At 34.8% G+C, this 22,244-nt stretch overlaps 1 protein-coding gene across 1 annotated transcript; it reads left to right on the plus strand.

The window, feature by feature from the left end:
- The first annotated feature begins 503 nt into the window (after positions 1-503).
- Positions 504-21,219, plus strand: LOC123665466 (far upstream element-binding protein 3). Its single transcript, XM_045599767.1, has 17 exons — positions 504-708; positions 963-1,096; positions 3,256-3,389; positions 3,565-3,703; positions 8,434-8,566; positions 8,924-9,052; positions 9,604-9,774; positions 10,749-10,879; positions 11,181-11,256; positions 12,196-12,204; positions 12,975-13,116; positions 13,848-14,008; positions 14,540-14,701; positions 15,211-15,346; positions 16,024-16,181; positions 16,656-16,875; positions 20,142-21,219. The coding sequence occupies exons 1-16, from the start codon at positions 625-627 to the stop codon at positions 16,851-16,853; spliced, it is 2,097 nt and encodes a 698-aa protein (XP_045455723.1). The 5' UTR covers positions 504-624; the 3' UTR covers positions 16,854-16,875; positions 20,142-21,219.
- Positions 21,220-22,244: the final 1,025 nt, after the last annotated feature.

Here is a 22,244-nt window from a genome sequence, read left to right on the forward strand (position 1 = left end):
TTTGGTTTAATTATCATAAATAGAATTTCATTTATCACGAACAAAAAAAAATCGAAAAAGTACTTAATAAAAAATATGTTTTGGAATCAAAATCTTTTAAGTATAAATTTTATGTTTTAAATTTAAGTAAAAATTAAATGAAATAGAAATTTAAATTACATACTATTTCCATTGCAAATTTACTGAATGTAAAATCAAAACGCAAAATACCATAGACGAGATAAACCTATTTTTTTATAACGTCACTCTTGGTAAGCTATTAAACTCTCTTTTTAAATCTAAGTAGCTTATTATTTTAACTCGAAAGGTATGCTAAAATTTGAATTATTTACTAATATACAATTTATTTGTGCAATTAATATAATTTACGATATTTTATAAAATAGCTTGTAATCGTTTAACCAATAGCAAAAGAGAATAATGTTTGTACTGTGACATGATTGGTCAATTATATGCTTCGTTCTGCTAATGACATTTTTGACAACATGTGTATAATTCTCTTCGTGTCTATGGTCCGCGTCTTTTCTCCAAGTTTGTGAGACAACAGCATAATAATTTCTGGATCTTTTGATCCGTTTTAATGGCTGCCTCGTTGCGCGATTGAATGGTTGCCTTAATTTAAACATGAGTGATTATTCTTCTATGGCTACGCTTCAAAACAATAGCCAACCGGGGGGATTTGCGGCTGCTGTACAACGTGCTAGACTGGTGAGCGGATATCCATTATCTGCATAATCGTTGAGTTATGACATTATACTTTAGATATTTGTCATAATTTCTTTTCGTAAACATGAATGCACTACCCGTAAGCTTCCCCCTCGTGTAATTTCGTAATTGTTAAACATGAGATTTCCCCAACTCGGCTAACCTACTTTTTTTCATTGCGTACGTATTCCTGACAGTCCTGCGATGGGATTCATATATTAGTGCAGGCTTAGGCTAATTATTCCTTTCATTTACAGGTTGCAGCTAAAATTGAAGGTGGTGGTAGTAAAAGGTCATTGGAAGAAGGACCGGAACCGATCGCAAAGAAACAAGCTTCACTGGACTCTTATCCGATTCAGCCCCCACCACAACAACAACCACCAGTGATGAGGTATGTTTCACACAACTTTTGAACCAAAACGACCCCCCCCCCCTCACACGCTCCGTCGCTAGCACATTCCCGCGCATTTCATTATAACACCTCTGAAAAAGTCATAATGGCAACAGAAGTATTAGATTAATAATTTGCACCCAGCTGGATACTTGAACCTAACGGCCATCCATTATTGCATCTATATCAGCAGTTAAATATAATTATAAAGTCAGTCATATATGCTGTGTGGTTACGGCATTAAAGTCAACAGTCAACAACTTGAGTTTGTTCTCAAAATGTCTATGTACATGCTAACATAGATCTTGAATATTAAAACGATTCCTCCTTTACCAATGAGTCTTGAGAGAGAACTTTATTTATTAGTAAAAGTTCAATATTATATTAATCTTTTTCACCAAGATAAAGTTTGTCTGAAGCATGATAAATTTCATACTTGGTTTATAAAATTAAATTAATTACAAATTATTTTTGACAATATTACAACTACTACTAGTTGACCAAACATGAGTAACTAAACTCATAAAATATATTTGTCACACATTTAATTCTATATTTTCTGAGAACTAAATATTAATTTGTGTCACTAGCTAATCACTAGCAAAAAGTGTAAAAATAAGACTCATGTTGTGATTGTCAATATCAAGAGTTCCATACACAATATTAATTTGAAATCTAAAGTTTATAACAAATACTCGTGTTTTACTATTAAAACAAGCTTATCAATCTATAGCATTATAATGTATATAATGTATATAAATTATAGTATACTATGTAGTGATTGAGTGTTGTATTAGGACCTTGAATAAGTTCTCACTGGTTTTTTTTTTTTTTTTTTACAAAATAAAAGCTCTATTTAAATATAAGGATCACTATCACTAGCAACATCACTAGCAACCACTTTCTCTTTCTATCTTTCTGGCAGTATAGAAATTCCGGGTCGGAAAATCGACATGTTTTTTGAGGCTGTCCAAGAATCAATCCATTTTTTAGCTTCTTCATAAGAATGAAAGCGATGGCCATGTGCTATCGAACGGAATAGGTGAAAATCAGAAAGGGTTATGTTAGGTGAATACGGCGGGTAGGTAGAACTTCCCACTGAAGCGTTTCGAGGTTGGTTTTCACTGGTTTCACAACATGAGACCAAGCGTTAACATGTAGCAAAATCGCTTTATTGTATCTCTGCTCATATAGCGGTACTTTTTCGGCTTGAATTAAACGCATTCATTGAGGTCGATAGCGATCCCCCGTGATAGCCTCATTCGGTTTGAGCAGCTTAGGAGCATGTCGCAGTGTGGAGCTGTCTTGGACTTTTTTTAGAACTTTTAATGATGATCAATTCCGTCATACGTTATTTTTTGGTAGCTTTGACCATTGAAGTAGTGTTAGCAATAAAAGCTCTCAAAAAAAGAATTCCCCCTTTTCTTAACAATTTTTATTAATTTTCAATTCAAACGTCAACCCGGAGAGGAGCAGCGTGGTGGATCAAGAGTGGAGCAGCTCCGATCCTTGTCTGTAGGACCTGTCTGAGGAAAGAGGCCTATGCCTGCCAGTGGGATGTTACAGGCTGAAGCGTTTTATAACCATTTGTTTTGTTTCAGTATACCTTCTTAGTTTTTAGTTTCCATTCAGCCAAATTCCATTTAAAGGTTGCCTTAAAGAAATTTCTTAGTGCGATAAGGCGAATTTTAGACTTTTACTATTAATAAGATTTTTTGGAAATAAAGTTATGTTATATTTTATACATTTAGAGATACTTGTATCCTGTCCCATAATCTTAAAAAAAGTTTGTACTTTAGCATCGCTTGGAATATATATAAAAAAAACACTATTGGGTGTTCTTCGATTAGTGTACCATATAATACTTACTTGTAAGAAGGTTTTAAGTTTAGTTTTTTCCATGATCTGTAGTATAGCATTTAATATGTATGAACTATGAAGTAAATGAAACGTTTTGAGTAAACAAAAACGGGACACGCCAGATGACGTCATCCAAATCGCAGGCTAAGTTGAGGCACATTAAGCATCCGTTTGAGAGGCACTTTATTTAATGCTTTAAATTTAACTTTGGAAAAAAAGATGCAAATGATTAATTTGTAAATAATTAAAAAAGAAACATGCATATTCCCAATTATTTAAAATTGTATTTGTTTCTATAGTGTGACGGCAGCAGCTGCGACGCGGATCCCCAATCCCGCGGTCGCGCCCGCTCCCCCTTCCGCACCCCCCAACATGATGTCAGACCAACCCATCAACGAGTATATTCGAGTACCAGACAAGATGGTCGGACTCAGTAAGTATATTTAGTAAAATACATCATGACATAGAATAGAAATTTTATTCCATCAAATAATGTAAATCGATTAGATAAGTTGATATTATATCAAAATTAAAGAAATCAAAGGAAATATAGAAGCAATTATAGTCGGTTTTATCAGTACAAATGTATTAAAAAAAAATTTACACAGTCATAGGACGCGGTGGTGAGCAGATAACGCGCTTGCAAGCGGAGTCCGGCTGCAAGATCCAGATGGCTCCTGATTCGGGCGGTCAACCAGACAGGCTCTGCACTCTCACTGGCTCACGGGAAGCCATCACTAGGGCTAAGTAAGTATTAAAACTTTTGTTACAAAGGTGGCACAGAGCGTGTAGTAGACCTGATTGTAGGTACTTACCATTGCGTATGGACGTCAGCAAAAGAAAAAAATGCTGAATTACCAGAATAACAGAAACAATTCATCAGATCTGCAGCAAAGTAATAACGTTAATATATAGCAATTACCCCCTCTCGAAACGTCAACATACAACAACCACTATCAGAACACCAAACTCATCTTCCAAGCCTGGCTGGTCACCATGGAAGATCATGACCAAAGCTCTCTAAATAACCTTCCAAAAACAAAAATAAAACCTCACAAAAGATGCTATACATTCTGTCATATAACGTTAAAACACTCTACATATGAATGTTTGTTAGAGCTAAACGAAGCTCTCAAAAAAATTAAATATAGTGCGTTCAACGAGCCGAAATACCAACCGTAAACGACAATATCGTTCGACCTTGCCGAGAGACGTGCAGCACATAGCAAACAAACAAGATAGAAAGAGATAGACTATATTTTGTTTGTTCCGTCGTCGCTACGAAAAAATGATGAGCTTTGTTTACGTTTGGTATCGCTTCTCGTTGAACAGACTTTAGACGGCTTAGCACAAGCTCTTGCATTAAAATAGAAGTGGGCCGGACACATAGAACGCTTAAAATCAAAGGTGAACAAAAAGAGTGACAGAATGGAACGAGTGCGTAAAAGAAAGAAAGGGAGACCTGGCATCAGATGGGAGGACGAAATAAAATGCATAGTGGGTCCCAACTGCAAACAAACAGATCAAAAATGCAGAGAAAACTGGCTCAATTTGGAGGAGGCCTTTACCTGCAGGCCTTTGCCTCCTTCAAACAGAATAATTTTATTAAAAATAGGTATATACTTATGATAATAACGTATCTAAAATTATCGATATAAAACTATATCTAACCTTAAATATTACACTACAAAAAAAAAATACAATACTAACAAAACTAACTTGTAAACTAGCATTTTCTGAAAGAAATAAAAGGCTTTTTATTTATTATGGATGCCAGCAAAATCAGAAGATTTGCCAGCATTTAACCGACCCTATCTCGACCCTCCTCAGGAGTTCTGGTAACCTTACTCGCCAGAGTAACACTATTTACAAGTAGTTTAATTTGCTTCGATCTTCAGTAAGGTTGGGGTTCTTCCCCAGTCGAACTGTTCCAAATTTTGACCAAAATACTTCCTGCGGTGCTCCACCCTGTAGCTATATCAGCCGGCTGTTACCTATAACACAGAAAACAAGTTGCCTTCCTCAGGAACAGATGATTGTATATTGTTGGAAAGTAGATATCTCAAGGATGGTAGGTACCGTAATAAGAAAACCAGGATCTGATGATGGAATCCTAGGGAAATCGATGGAAACCCTCGAAAACCGTAGTGACGAATAGTACGTTTGTTAATTTTTTTCGTCTACTTACGTTGTATTGTCGATCTAATTGAAGTCTGTTTTTTTCGTTTGTTAACAAACAATTATTATTAGCTTTCCTTTTTAAATAGGCTATTCTATTCAACAAAAAAAAAAAAAAAATGTATCAAATAGTCTTTTCTGGACAACTAAGATGACAACTCAGTTTAATAAATACTGTGCTACCAAAACAACATAAGCACTATGTATTTAGAATTGAAATTTGACGCAAGTAAACCGCAAGGAATACTATTACCATATGTAATGTTCTGGTTTCGTAATCTCTATACCTATAGTATTGTATGTTAGTTGGAAAGGAAATTTAATGCACTGAAACATACTTTGTAAGTGACTTTAATTAATTGTAATTGATGTCATTGATATCTTTACATTAACACGTGAAGCAAAAATTTCGTACCCCTTTTTACGAAAATTGCGCGTACGGAGGACTATGGAATATCGTACACTTATAGCTTACTAGCCGAACCGTGCCCACTTCGTTGGGCGTTAATTATTATTATATTAACCAAATAACATACTTTTAAGGTGCTGTGTGGCTACGGCACTAAAGAATTTAGCCACCCCCTCTCTTCCCGTGGGTGTCGTAAGAGGCGACTAAGGGATAACAAGGTTCCACAACCATCTTGGAACTTAAGAAGCCGTTAAAACGTAAAAATATTTATTTATTTATTAAAATTTTAGTAAATAATATCAATAAATTTAATGCAATGAATAATAAAACAAATAATCCAATCTAAGTGTCAAATTGCAGATTCAGTAATCGATAAGCGTCTTCTTGTAAATTACATTTCTATCAATGTAATCTTTACTCTGGCGTTAATATATAGCTATAAAGTGGGTAGTTGAAAAATATTTTGATATTCGAATTTGATTGGGAAAATAGTTCTTGTCGTTGAAATTATTATTTTTATTTTGTTTCGTTTTAAGTTTGTCAGCAATAGCACTGTCGTACGCAATTAGAAAGGAATTTATAAACAACAGATGCAACGATCGCGCCACCTAGCACATCGTTCGATAGTCACCTACCCTCATTTATTATATTACTCGAATTGTTCTGACGTGTATAAAACGAATAGTGCAACCGCCGCTAAGGCAGTCTTGGCTCTGGCTTGGCACGATACATTTGTTGTATCCTGCTAGTAGCTTAACCTAGACTCATTCGATAATTAATTTGTGCATACGAATTAATTGTTACATATTATGGTGGATAACTCGAGCAGTGAAGGTGAGCGTTGATACGTATCTCAAAGGAGATCTCCTTAAACCTACACCTGGGTCGCAAGTCCTAGGCACTGCTCTGAGTTACTCCCTCCGCCACGCGATAGACTCGATCGGAACGCTAAAGAGCGTGCACGCATCCACGTGTTCGATGAACGTTACAATTTTGTTATAATCTTTTAAGTACTACCTACATAATATTGTAAAGAGTGCGAGTATAACCTACGCCCGCGCCCTGCGAATATAGAAAAGGAGCTTCCAATCAGTCGAAAGACTACAAGTTATTTACATTCCGTTTTGTTATTAAAAGTGCTTATTAATAGTAAAATATAGTAAATAAATTACCGTCATTTTGTTTTTAATGAGGTTAGTGATAATCCTAATAAATAATAGTGATATCCTAAATAAGAATGTAATTAGTAGTCTAGAGCTAAGAGCCAGATTCTCATACGTTTGCAAAAGGCCAAATTTAAAGTTGTAATATTGTAAATCATGTACATTGTAACATTGTAAGTAATTTACCTTCAGTAGTGTATTGTGTCGTGCTGTGTGGCTACGGCATTAAAAAATATAGCCACTCCCTCTCTTTTCGTGGGTGTCGTAACTAGCTATGAAGGGATAACAAAGTTCCACTACCACCTTGGAACTTATAAAGCCGACCGATGGCGGGATAACCATCCAACTACTGGCTTTGAAATACACAGACCGAAGACGGGCAGAAGCGTCTTCGGTGTGACAAAGCCAGCCCTTCGGTCACCAACCCGCCTGCCCAGCGTGGTCACTATGGGCAACACACCTGAATTCACGCCATTTTTGGCGCGAACTTGTGAAGGTCTATGTCCAACACAGTTCACACACACACACACCAGCCTATGGTAGTCCACTGCTGGACATAGGCCTCTCCAAGTTCGCGCTAGACATCCCGGTTTTCCGCAATCCTCATCCAGCCTACACCGACAATCTTACGTAGATCGTCGGTCCAACGGGCCGGAGGGCGTCCCACACTGCGTTTGCCAAGACGCGGTCTCCACTCCAGAACCCGTCTACTCCAACGGCCATTGGTCCTGCGACACAGATGACCAGCCCACTGCCACTTCAACATGCTAATTCTGTGGGCTATATCGGTTACTTTCATTCTCTCGCGGATAGTTTCATTTCTAATCCTATCTTTGAGAGAAATCCTAAGCATAGCCCGTTCCATATCACGTTGAGCGACTTTAAATTTGTGGACCAGTCCCTTCGTCAGTGTCCACGTCTCGGCTCCGTATATTAACACAGGCAGGACGCATTGCTCGAAGACTTGTCTTCAAACATCATCACTATGTCAAACAGTGGACTGCAATAGGCTGAAATAATGATGATGAATGATGAGTGTATTGTGTTATATAATTAATGTGATTTAAACTAGGTATCTTATGATTTTTCTGATATGTATACGAATATTTGAATAATATATAGATTTCGGTAATTGAAACGGATATTTAATTATTTCGGCGTTTCTGGTAGTTTCGGACTGTTTCGGTTACTACATTTATTACGAGTACCTATTTGAATTTAAAGAATTTCCAAGTAAAGTAATATAGTTTATTATTATCTGACTTTATTTACATCATTTGGTGCTACAATTATATTGAATCGTGTAAATATTTATAGTAATTGTTAGTCATACAAATAAATATTGTAGGATTGTTATTATACTTTTTAATAGATAAAAAAAGTTGGAAGCTATTCCTTGTGCTTGCTGTTGGACAATTAACTAAAAATCCCAAAGTATCCACAATAAACAATATGATTACGCGGAAAAGTTCTAAGGATCATCTAGTATACTATTTTCTGTTTGTCAGCGTATATAATTTACGTTTTAGAATTAAATAAAAATGATTTTAACATACACGCACGGTTGTCAGTTTCAAACATTTGCATTGGTCATACAGATGTTCGCCGTGGTGTCTCTGATTGTGTCGTGTATTTCCGGACCCTCGACACAGGAGTAAATCCTACTAGATGCCGTTGTGTGTGAAGCGTTTAATTATTTAATTTTACAAATGTTGACATATTCACAGGGAACTAGTAAACCAAATTGTTAATCACCGCGGTCGTGAAAATGCGCCCCAACACCAGGATAACCCCGGTGGTGGGATGCCGCCTATCAACAGGGGGGGCGGCGGTGGAGGTGGAGGCGGCCTCGCTACCACGGTTAGTATTATTAAACTAATTCTTTATTTTAAGTCTGGTTAAAACCTCTCTGCTTTGTATGTTTCTATATTAAATGTTAGACATTGGTGTCATTTTAAGGGAAACTAAAAGTTGAAAACTTGTTTTATAAATATTTGAAAGTATCAAATGATATATAAAATTAATGTAAATTAACTCATGACTTGATATGAATAACTTCAGTTTTTTTAATAACTTTATAAAAATAAATGAAATTATAAAGATCAAAATTTATATAATATAGTGTTTTGTCTGAATGCTCTTCACATTTTACTATCATTTGTATCAGTAACAGTTAAAACAACAATTTTTTTATTTGAATAACATTTATATTAACAGGATGAAATAATGCTACCTGGTCCCAAAGTGGGTCTTATCATAGGCAAGAATGGTAAAACTATCAAGCAACTGCAAGAGCAGTCCGGAGCTAAGATGGTGGTCATACAGGACGGACCAAACACTGAATATGTAAGTTTAAATTAATAATATCAATAATTTATTGAATATTTGAATCATGCAGTGATTCATTAAGTGTCTATACTATATCATAATGTGTTGTATGTGTTTTTTTTTTTATTTTTATGTAGAATAATTACCTAGCTGATTTACCATTTTATTTAGGCCATCAAACTTAGAATATATGGATTTATTTCTCTTTTGAAAGCAATATGTCGCTTTATTCCTTTTAACTATTAGATATCTATATATTAATTACTATTGAACAAAGGTTTTGTTGTTGAACAAATTTATATGTTATTGACTATACTGCGGTTCTTAGATAGCTGGCAGTTAACACCATTCAATGCTTTTATAAAATTTTGACGCCATTATATATTTTATGTGATTATAACTGTGCAATAGAATTTAAACTGTATCATTTATATAATACCATTAATTTAGTTTAAACACATTCAAAATCATTGAACTCAATTTTAGATTTTTAAAACATTACTGCCTTTTATCTAAACATGGTAATGTAGTTAATTATAGTTCTTTTGAAAATGTCATATTTTTAATAGGAGAAGCCACTCCGTATATCCGGTGATCCATCAAAAGTGGAACATGCAAAGCAGCTAGTGTATGAGCTACTGGCAGATAAAGACATGCAACAAGCGGGTGGTCAGAGACCCTACGATGATGGAGGGTACCAACAGGAACAGGGCAATGGATTGGCTACCAATTCAACTGAGGTATGTCTTCATCATTATATGAAAAGAAATGACAGACATAAGTTGTCGAAACAAATCCTATACGTTTCCTTTTTATGTGTGGGTTATTTCGAAGAAATGGCTACTTATCAATAAGTCCGCCCGCACTTCACAGTCTGTAACTTTCTTTAAGCTTTGTTTGTAGTGTATTGAGTTTGTGGTGTACAATAAAATATAAAATAAATAAAATAATAAATGTACGTTTGTGGAAATTGATAAATATGTTTGTTACTCTTAAAATAACTATTGAAGTAATTTTAATTCAATTTTGTACAAGAAAGCTAGTAATTAAGAATACATAGGCTATTTTTTATCCAGATATTTTGATAGGATTGGAAATTACTCAAGTGAAATCAGAAGTCGCAGCTAGGACAATTATATAAAACCTGAAAAGCGAAATTGACACCATTATTTGTATTTTAAATTTATGTGTTTAATTCTCGAAGAAGTTGATTATTTCTGGTGATTTTAATATGATTTTTAAGATAGAGAATTGTTATAAGTTAGTAAAATGTACTTATATTAAATAATAATAGTACATAATATAAAAATTAATTATAAGATTAGATTATTAAATAACCTTTTTGGATAATTACTGAATTTGATCTGAGTGATTCATTTCAAAGAATATTTTTTTATATAACATACTTATAATAATAAAAATAATTTTATTTGCATTAAACATGACATACATTATACAACGCAGTTTAACATATACATGTTTAGACAACAATATGACACGCAAAAATTGATCGCAAAGTATTATTCAAAACTGACATTAACATTAAATTTGTTGTATCATCCAGCAAAAATCCTTTAAATATACCTTTTAAAAATACTTTAGATCCTTATGTAACCAGTTTGAATATGTCCCGCATTAATAAAAGTCTTACCATATGATTTATGTATGAAAAATAAAAAAAGGAATGTTAATCATGAAATACTCTCATATACAGGTGTTAGTGCCAAAAGTAGCAGTCGGTGTTGTGATTGGACGTGGTGGAGATATGATCAAGAAGATCCAAGCTGAGACTGGCTGTCGGGTCCAGTTTCACCAGGAAAGAGATGATGGTCCTGGTGATAAGAGGTAAATTATATTATTATACTCATTCCATTATCAAAACATATGTTTTTAATTGGAAAACATAAGTGTATTTAGATTAACACAGATTTTATTAACGAATTAAGACTTATTTTCAAAAGAAAATGTGTTTATATAAGTATTTCGGCTGTTATTTATGTATAGGGAAATTATATATATATAAATTAATCGCAAAAATGTATGTATGCACTTAACTTCTGTGAGGGAAATACAATGAAATTGTTTCCATTTTATTATCATTATTTGTTTATACTTAACATTTTTTAAACACAATTTATTTAACCAGGTGCTACTTACAAGGCAAGCCTCATCAAGTAGAACAAGCGAGGCAGATGATTGAAGATTTAATCGCAAGCGTCAATGTAAGCATCATTTATTTAAGTTATGAGTCTAATCTCTTAAAAGGTTATATATGCATAATTTCAGGAACTCAAACTAAAAATTAAATTGTATAGATATTCGATTTTTGATAGAATTACACTTTTTGTGATTGCGATTGATTGTATTAAATCGTAAAATTACCATCGTAAAACTTGTGCCACATTCGTCTTATTTTTATTAAATATTTACGTACTTAACGATTAAAGTTACAAAAATTAATTAATAAGCAAATAAGTATAAATACAGAATTTCTAAAAAGTAAATAATTAGAATGTCTAATATTAAAGCAAGGTCTTAATGATATAATAAATGGGTTCGAGACAACCGTCAACTCGTCGTTTCGACAGTTTTAGGGCGGAGTTCACCGACTTTTAAAACGGTTGTTTATCAGTTAAACAACTGATTAAATCATTTTTACTGTTCACCATACGTTAACCAGTGTTTACAGCCCTTAAACAGTCGATTACTATAACCGAGCTCTACAGAATTGTTTAACCGTCCATTAATGCCATATTCGGACATCTGCTCAACAGATTCTGCTGTGACTTTACAACAGTTGCAACATTACGTTATTAGTTGAAAGTTTTTGATGAGAGATAAACACATAGTCAGTTTTCAATTTCAATGTATTAATTGATAACTATCAAGACTTTATGCCTTCTTGAAAATCTAGAAAATATAGAGACCAAAACAAGGAGACCTAGAGTACCTGTTTCAAATGCGTCGTAATTATTACGAAGAATACAATGATTCCTCATTTAAAACTAGATTCCGTTTGTCAAAACATCTTTTTTAAAGCTGCCATTTTTCAAGTAAACCGTAATTTAAAAATAAAACACTCACAACAGAACAAAATAATAATCAACACAAAGAATGCTAGCACGTGTAAAGAAATAATAAAAAAAAATTGACAATGACAGCGCCGTGCCGTTATATTATTACCCATCCAAATTGGACACTACATGCTTACGTAACAGTTTCCAATGCATTCTCGAACTTCTCAAGTTGAAAGCGTTTTATTTTATGCTACTAACTATAGATGGCACCAAAACTCGTGTCGACTAAATAAAACTATGTGACTTCCCTAATGAGTAGACTTATAGCATTCATTCATTAGTGGTTCAAACACTCTGAGCATATGGTGATTGCCTGATTTAGTAACCACGGTTAAAATATTCGTGGTGAACAGTGAATACTTTACCGGGTGCATAACCGATGTTTAGGAATTCATCGGCTGATTACTCAAACATTGGTTAAATGATAGTCGGTGAACTCCACCCTTAACGAGTTATATCGCGACGTGAGAAGCGATGGTATACCGCACCGTTGCAGAGGTTATCCATAAATTACGTCACACGATTTTTTCGTCTTCGCCACCGATCATGGTCATATTTATAGACCTTTCTAGTTTGATGTCACATATTTTGCATTATTACCCCTATAAATTAATATTTATTAATGTAAATATCAGCATCGACATTATTTTTATTTCCATTTAACTAACAATTATATTTTGAAATGTGATGTCACAAGTCAAGAATCCCTCGTCGCACAATGTCACACTCCGGCGACCCCCTCCCCCACTAACGCGTGACGTAATCTATGGACGGCTCCGTGCTGTGAGGCGGTACACGCCGAGTGCCGCAGCGCACCGGCCCAGTGCGCTGCGGCACGTGACGTAGTGCAGTCGTCCCCGCAGCTGGCGATCCGCGCGGGGCGAGGGCGCGGCGCGCGCGCCGGCGCCGGCGCCGAGCGCGACTACCAGTGGAGCGAGCCCGGCCCGGAGGTGCGCGTCACCTTCACCGTCTCCAACGTCAAGTGCGGCCTCATCATCGGCCGAGGTTAGTGCCGTGTAACTCTGCTACGTACTTGACCTAGGCTCGGATACGATAGACGGCGGTAAATATGTCGCCAAACACCTCGACTTTACAGCAGATGTGGTCCGGGAGCTAGTGACAAATTTTCATGACCTCACAATTCCTCCCAATGTAAACTTAGTAAAATGCCTTAGGGATTTATAATATGAATATTCGAGACCGTTAGCTGCGACTCCATGGGTGGGGCGGGGCGGGCAGTGGCAACCTCCCACGCATGGATAGAAAAAAAGTTTTTTTAGTTGTTTCGTCCCACTTTAAAATTTGTAGTATCATAGTTTACCTAATATCTTGAAGGAAATATAAAGTCAGATGACAATAACATGGTGGATTATATGTCAGCTGGCTGCTTAAACATGAAAAAAAAATTATATTTTCAATGGAGGGAATAATTGACCAAATTTGTACCTGGCTTCCGGACCAATAGTACTGCTTTTGAAATGTGTTGTTAATTGTCAGGTACAGTCAGCAACAAGCTCGAATTGGGGGAGCTCGAGAACAATACACTAAGGTGTTGCAAACATCTTTAGTCGACAACTCTATAATATCCGCTGTTTACTATCATTGTGATGTAGTAAAAATTCATTTGTATTTGATAGTCTCGAGTAATGTACTGTTTATACTGTTTCAAATAGAAAATCATCTCCATACATAGATATGTGAAAGTAAATCATGTAATGATTGATATCCTTATCCAGGTGGCGACGTGATAAAACAAATCAACGCCCAGTCGGGGGCACATTGTGAACTAGACCGTCGCGCGCAAAACAGCGACCGCAACAACCGCACCTTTTATATCCGCGGACACCCCGACGCAGTGGAGCACTGCAAGCGGATCATCATGGAGAAAGTTGGCACTGTGAGGACACCAAAAATAATATACATATAACCCACCAATATATAAAAATATAAATATCTTTAACACACACACACACACACGGTTGTCTTTTCCTAAAGTAAGTATTTTAATGCTTGTGTTATAGGTAACAGCCGACTTATAAACACATACCGCTGAGCCTGGGTATTAAGCTAAACACCCAGTTTCGGCAGTAATCGAACCCGCAACCCACAGAATAGAAAGCAGGACCACTACCCAAACTGTGCCAACGGGCTAGTCAAATGGTGGTGGGGGATATCGTCTTGCTTTAGGTTTCATTTATAGTCTAAGATCCAGCTTAAGAAATACATACCTCCATGTGTTTAATGATAATGATACAGTACACATGCATTTGATTATGAATGAATACTTCCACCAACTTATGCACCTTTTGTGTTATATACAAGACAATTACACTTATGAATGACACAGGCAGTGATGCCTCAAATGAAAAATGAACTCTATAGGGCTATTCCAACATTTTTTTATATAAAAATTATTTTCTATTACCAGCCGGTGAACTTCATCCCGGACAACGGTAACGGTGGCAACAATGGAGGCGGCGGTAGTAACAATGGTAACGGGGGTGACTACTATGGCGCGGCCCCGGCCCCCGGTCCTCCCGCTTGGGGTTACAATCCCCATTGGCATCACCAGCAACAGCATCAACCACAGGTAACTAATTTATATTTTTTTTTTTTTACTAATTTTAGTGAAAGTTCTCAAGTTCTGTTAAATTAAATATTTTATTAGTGATTGTATATTGTAGTATTTGGTGTATAATCATAGTAAAAAACTAACTATTAACAATTTTTTTTTTTTTTTGTACAAATTAATGAAAAAGCTGTTTCAAATTTGGCTCAATTTAATATTTGTTAGTTTTGATGTACATATGTGATAGTGATGGTGGTGTAATTATAATGAGGAACATCACAATGTTAATTTTTTGCGTTATAAAGTATGAACCTTATTAATGTAACCAAAGTTTTTAAACTTCACGGTCAATATGAACAGTTGTTTTTACGGGACTTACGCGATTGTTAATACTCGCGATATTTCGGTCCTGCCCGCCAGCAAGCAAGAGCAGTAGAATCAAAAGTGTTAATGTAATATAGAATTAAAATTCATTAAAAATTCATAGTTAAAAATATTTTATAATAACAAGTTATATTATAATTAAACAGCAACAAGTCCAAATAAACCCGGCGACTGGTCAGCCAGACTACTCGCAACAGTGGATTGACTACTACCGATCTCTCGGACTAATGCGAGAGGCTGAAGCTGTGGAGCAACAGACCAAGCAACAACAGCAACAGCAAGGTACGATTATTTGAATAGTATTTGTATATTTGGTACTCCATTTATATAAAATAACTAGCTGGCCCTCCAAACGTTGTTTTACCATATATGTTATTAACCCTCTTAATCCCCCCCTCCCCTTATAATTTAGGGTTATGAAAAATAGATGTTGGCCGATTCTCAGACCTACCCGATATGCACACAAATTTTCATAAAAATCGGTCCAGCCGTTTCGGAGGAGTATGTTAACTAACATCGTGACACGAGAATTTTATATATAAGATTTTACTAAAATGAGAGGAGATATTAAAATTTGGATTAAAAGTTGGATTTTGATCATAAGACAAGAAAGTTATTATACAATGAAAAAGTAACTTGCTACTAAAAATGTTTTGAATAAATATTCACTCACCTGATGCTGGTAGTAAGCGATTACCGCCAATATATGGATATAGACGCCTGTAACACCAGAAGCATCGCAAGCGCCTTGCCGACCCAATCCCCGATCCCTCCTGGAGTTCTGGTCACCTTACTCACCAACAGGAACTTAATACTGCTTGAAAACAGTATTATTTAGCTTTGATCTTCTGTAGGAGCAGGAAATTCCTGCTGTGCCCTACCTCAGTTAATCTCACTTTCTACAGGTAGGCCGAAAATGTGAGTCCCATAATGAATATAACATGATTGAATTTCTACAGTGGCAGCGCCCGCCGCGCCCGCCGCCGCGGCGCCTTCACCCGCCGCGTCCGCCTCGCCCGCGCCCGCCGCCGACTACAGCGCGCAGTGGGCCGAGTACTACCGCGGCATCGGCAAGGTCAAGGAGGCCGAGGCCATCGAGGCTCAGATCAAGATTAAGGTGGCTGGGCTTGCTTGTACTTACGTCGACGAGCACGACGTTCACGATAACTCAAAAACTACTGGCCAGACCGCGATAACAAAAACATAATTATACGGTTTACGATCGGTCGTATATGCATTTGTTATCTGCCATCATTTTGAGGTAACTGACGATCCTGCACGGCCACCGACGTTATTTAAATTCGCATTATTAGAGATAACTCAAAAACTACTCATCAAATGTTGATCAAATTAAAATTGAAGCACACACTAAGCAAAAACTGTTTTGAATAAAAAAAAAAAAAAGAATCTTCAAAATCTGTACACCCAGTAAAAAGTTATATGTAATTATATTAGTATACAATTTTTTGATTGATAATTTTGCCATATATTTTGTTGATTGTGCAGACTCTATGTTATTTTGTCAATATCTGTTCCCGATACCTAAAACTAATGTAAAAATGTGTTTAATTACAAATTTATTTTCCAATAGCAACAACAGCAACAAACACAGCCAGCGGCCACTCCACAGCCGACCCCACAAGCGACACCTCCCAACCCCACCCCGCCTACATCAAACGCGGGGGTCCAGTACGGGCAATATGGCGTGTATCCACCGGTATACCCTGGATACCCCTACCCCTACCCTGGGGTACCCCCGGCCCCCGACGCGCCGCAACACCACCAGTAAACAACTGATGAATATTATACCGGTGAGTAATGTGTGTAGCTAAGTTAATGTTCGATGTGTTGAAAATCGTGTAATGGTTCGAATTCGACCTAATAAACATTTCCTTGAATCAACTTATTCCTTACTATATATGAACATTGAAACACGTGCACACCTGTGTGAATTAAACTTTTATACAGTCAGAAGTAAAAACATAGTTACATGTAAATGCTCAAAAAATTAAATTACTATGAGAAACATAATCATTGTATATATCTAAATGTTCAACAGTATTTGCTCATTTATTTTTATTAACTAATAGCCAGATGAACTGTATTTGTTTGTATGTAAAATGTACTTAAGTTCTTCCTTAGCCAATATTTATCAATTTTTTTTTCATTGATTCAAAAATTAAGGACTTTCTTGTATTCTTCATTTAGTCTGGCTGTAAATAACTTATGTACAAGAGAATAAAAGATAATTATTAACTTTAAAAATTTATAAGGTCGAATCATCCTATAACACTATTTTTGATATGAATGATTTTATGCAAGAATGCTTCGATATTTGTTTTGGGTGCAAGCGAGCCTATATTATTTCAACAATGCTTGTAGTTGTTATTTAATTTCATATAGTAATTTTATAGTATTTCATTAATAGTATTTAATTTAGTATTTGAATTATGTGCTTTTATAACTTTAAACATTTAATTTGATGTAATCTCAGAAAATTTTCATGTTTTTTGATTACTCTTGTTTATTGTTGGTTATTTTGAATTTTCGATATTTTGGTATCCAAATGTCCACTTTGGTGTCCAGGTCAGTCTGAGTAACAATACCTAGTCAAAAAATTACTACTAAAAAACGCGCTAAATATCTCCTTTTACGTATAAATCGTAGTGTTTGTGACATTGAAAGTTTTAAATTATAATTACTGTATGAACTTGTATATCTGTATGACAATTTCAGTATTAGATATCGTTGAACACATAATGTATGTAAATTTAAAATTTATAGTTTTTGACGTGATAACATCTTATAAATCGATGAACACCGGCTGCACGAACGAAAAAGTGTCACGTTCCGCCTGAGCCTGAGCGGAGAAGCGAGAGCGCGGAACAAGCGATAGAGAGGCACGATCGGCCCAAGCGTTGGCTTGTGACACATTTATTTCTCTTCTCGCGCGATGTCAGAGCTAGCAGAGTTAGAACCCATAAATGTCAATTTAAGGAAAAATTTGTAATTTTCAATTAACTTCTTTTTTTGTATTATACAAAATAATAATTCAATTCAATTTATAAATGTATGCAATTTTTCATCAATGTTTCTTTATGACGTTATCACAAAAAAACTATCGTCCGTAAACCGATTTTACAGAAAACCATTTTTTTTATGTAACTAGGTCGGAATACAAGCGTTCGGCTCACCTGATTGTAAGCGATTACCGTAGCACTCTTTTAACACCAGACGCATCGCAAACGCGTTGCCGACCCTATCCTAAATTTCCCCCTCCTGGGGGGTGGTCACCTTACTCAAATACTCACCAGCAGGAACATAATACTGCTTGAAAATAGTATTATTTAGCTGTGGTCTTCTACAAGATTGAGGTACTTCTCCATTCGGGCTGCTCCATATTTTGAGCGGGAATTTACCTGCTGTGCCACACTGACACAACTATTTTTTATTCAATTATTTATCTTTAAATGTTCCGCGCTTTGATAAAAGCTAAATAATTACGTATTCTATGCTAATTACAGAGTGAGTTAAATGTTATATAACATGTTAGTGTGTAACTTTATTTTACATTTTGTTACATTCTCTGGACTCAGGAGTAGATTCTTAGGACATATTTCATTATATTTAATGATAAATTGTATATTTTATTTGTAATATAGTAAACGCTTAAAGAAAGTAGGTGTAAATATATAGATATTCAATATGAATGTTAAAAAAATATATGACGTTAGTAGGACAGTATAACATCTTTTAAATTAAATTTTACAAATCCCTAAGTGTAGTGGTATTATATGAATTTATTATTAGTATTTCAATATATTTTTGTTAATTCCAACTAAGCTATAAAAAGTTTTTATAAGTATTTATTGTTTTATTATTGTTATTATTTGTTTTTATAAGTAAATACATTCAACTTTTTTCGCATACGTAGGTATTTAAAGAAAAAAAAACGTTCCAAAAATGTCCAATGTGTAGTAGTAATTTGCTTTCTGTGTTTTGACCATCTGAATAAGTCATATAAGTGTATTATAGATTCTGTTTACCTACTGAACGGATTAATAACGGATTCAAGGCGTCTTATGAAAATCACAACAATTTAAAGTACTCTGATAGATAAATAATCGTGTTTGCTGGCAAACGAAAAAAAACCGACTTCAATTACATCGACAAGTAATACAACGTAGGTAGACGAAAAAATAATCAAGTAAATACGCATTATCAAAGATTACTCCAAAATTGTAATCAGATCTCGATGAAATTTAAATGTGAAAATGATAAACATTTTCAGGCTTTCGATTAAATTAAGAATCATCAAAATCGGTACACCTAGTAAAAACGCGTATAAAATATGCGGATTTTCGAGGGTTTCCCTTGATTTCTCTGGGATCCCATCATCAGATTCTGGTTTCCTTATCATGATACCACACTTAGGATAAGGATATCTGCTTTCCAACAAAAAAAGAATTATCAAAATCTATTCATAAACGACGAAGTTATCCCCGAACATACATAAAAAAAATACGGTCGAATTGAGTAACCGCCGTTTTTGAAGTCTGTTAAAAATATGTAAAAATAGCACTGAAATATTTTATTATGTATTAGTAGTTAATAACCTTAGTAGCTTCATATAAAACGTAATTTAATTATCTTTGTTCACGTATTACTAATTTACTTTTGTATGTTTTAATTACTTGTGCTTAATTTCTTATGTATTTGCAGCTATTACTAGTCAATATTTCATAAGCCAATATCTACACATATTGTTTTGTTGTAAAATGTTATCTTACAGGGATTTTGGTAATACTGTTTAAAATGCATGGTATATAATTTACATCAAATTTTATTTTAGTTTGCATGATATATAAAGAAATGTAATATATTATTATATTATCAATATTGAGAGATTATTTCAAAGCGTGTGTGAGATGAATAATTATAAACGAATAAGTCGTGTAGTGTGTGTAGTTTTGCAGATGTTATTTAGGCTCGCCAGTGCCAGGGGGCTGCTCTACGCTATACAGCGTTTTCATAATATGTGTGATTTTGCCATGTTCGTTTGTTTGTCTGATTGCAGAGACCGGCCGGACCGCGCGATACGGAACCGAGAAGATACCTCTTCATTGTAGATCATAAAGTTATATTATAAGCACCTATCTTATCACCCACAATAAATAATAGTCAAATCAAAATGTTTATTTGCACACTACATATTATGTATCTTTATTTCTTGTGGGTCACGTCAATAAATATTGTGAAATTTATCTAGAGTATGAGATTATTTTTTACGTCAAACCGCTTCCATATATACATGAAACATTCACGGCCGTGTGGTACTTCCTTGATTTTTAATTGCACCTGTGTTTACACCTGTGTCGTTTAACGTATATAATTAACAACGAATATCTTTGTATAATTCTGTGCCGATATTGATCATTGACGTGCCAGTTTGTCCAGGTTTAAACTTTTAGAATGCCACACTGCCTAAAAAGATGTAACAGAGAGATCCGACGGAGCAATAGAATGAGACAGAGAGTGAAAAATGAGAGCGTAATGAGAGAGACAGAGATACTTCGCCGCTGCGAGGACTCGAGGTAAATGCACTGTATCGAGTGACTAGCTTACTACCCACAATGTTAGTCCTATGAGAATAATATGACTTGTGTAATCTCAAACTTCGAATGAGGAGACCAGCGGGTTTGCGCTCGAAGATAATTTATTATCTTCACATTGATTCAATTGTTACTTATAAGTAAGCGTTTAACTAGAAATACTCCGAATCCGCATTAAATTAGAAATACTCCGCATTCGATGTCTCACAATAAACGATGTATAATTTTAAGTTAGGTATCACATGTTAGGATGTCGTCGTGACCTCTCTCGACAGCTCGCTCATTAGGTAACTTAAAATTCGACTAACAGAAATATAGAATCGTAACTTAGTATATGTATTTTTAATTATTAAAATTAGCTTTGGTAAAAAAATAATTAAGGTACGGAGGGAATTATCCAAACGCTGAAGTTGAACGCGATATGGAGCAACATTCCTGGAAAAATTGTTTTTAACAGTATAAGATCAGTGGAAGGACCGTTCGTTTACGGGGAAGTCCCGTCTAATTGTATTAATATTAAGATATAAAGTGTATGTTAATTGATGTGTTCATTTTATTTATAATCATTAATTCTCTCCACAGACCCTCGAGGTAAGTGTCCCTATTCTACTGACAATAATCTAAATTGAAATAAAATCTGTTGCCATTTGATTATTATTTACTACTTCGTTTGATTTATTGATTTTATTTGTGTGTTTTAGCTCTAGATTGGGCAATTTCACTATTTATTTGACAATTTATTTCGCACTTCTAAATGATACATACATATGAAATTTATTATAATATTTATTGTGAATATGTCTACATTTTATTGTTTTCTTGAGTGACGTGTCTGAAAATGTTTTATTTATGTGCTTTGACGTGAGTTATGTTACATTATTGGTTGATGATATATTGCTGACACATCTGTATTCTCATTTGATATTTAAAATGTTTTTTTGTTATTCACAAAGTTATTGAAAAAGTAGTCACTGAACTGAGCACGAAGTTTTCCTGCCACATGTTAATCGGAATGTGTGTGATATTGAAATATTTCTGATGATATTTATACTTGCATTACCTATTTAATTTCATATACCATATTCTTCAATGTTGTCGGTCTGTTGAAGGTGACAAGCCGATATAATATTAAAAGCATGTAAAAGAAGTTTTATCGGTACTTGGAATGGCGAAAGGGTCTTTCTTTAGTCATAGTCGTGGTAAGTATACAACGTCGACAATGCTGCGATGGTAAGTTAAAACCGAAAAGTAATCCAGAATTGTGTAATTACAATAAAGGTCACATTCGTATTTAAGCGTTTGTATATATAACCTTAAAATTTAGCGTTGTTGATTATATCGATTGAATTTATTAATGTCCTTTATCGTAATTCACAAATGTTAATTAACTAACTAATAAACTAAAATTTAAATAAACTTATAATTGAAAACAAATAACAACTAATATGATAATTATGTATAATATACTTAAATTTGTGATGAAAAATTTTCATGGGAAATGAATATACACTACAAAACTGAACAATAGAAACAAAAACAAAATTTACCTAATTCTTCTACATCATGGA

Source organism: Melitaea cinxia, chromosome 24, assembly GCF_905220565.1.
Source record: "Melitaea cinxia chromosome 24, ilMelCinx1.1, whole genome shotgun sequence".
Classification (NCBI taxonomy): Eukaryota; Metazoa; Arthropoda; class Insecta; order Lepidoptera; family Nymphalidae; genus Melitaea; species Melitaea cinxia.

Coding starts and splice junctions, on each gene's coding strand:
- LOC123665466 (XM_045599767.1), top strand. CDS start 625: ATGAGTGATTATTCTTCTATGGCTACGCTTCAAAACAATAGCCAACCG. Junction 3,390..3,564: donor AGACAAGATGGTCGGACTCA/GTAAGTATATTT, acceptor AAATTTACACAG/TCATAGGACGCGGTGGTGAG. Junction 16,182..16,655: donor AGGCTCAGATCAAGATTAAG/GTGGCTGGGCTT, acceptor ATTTTCCAATAG/CAACAACAGCAACAAACACA.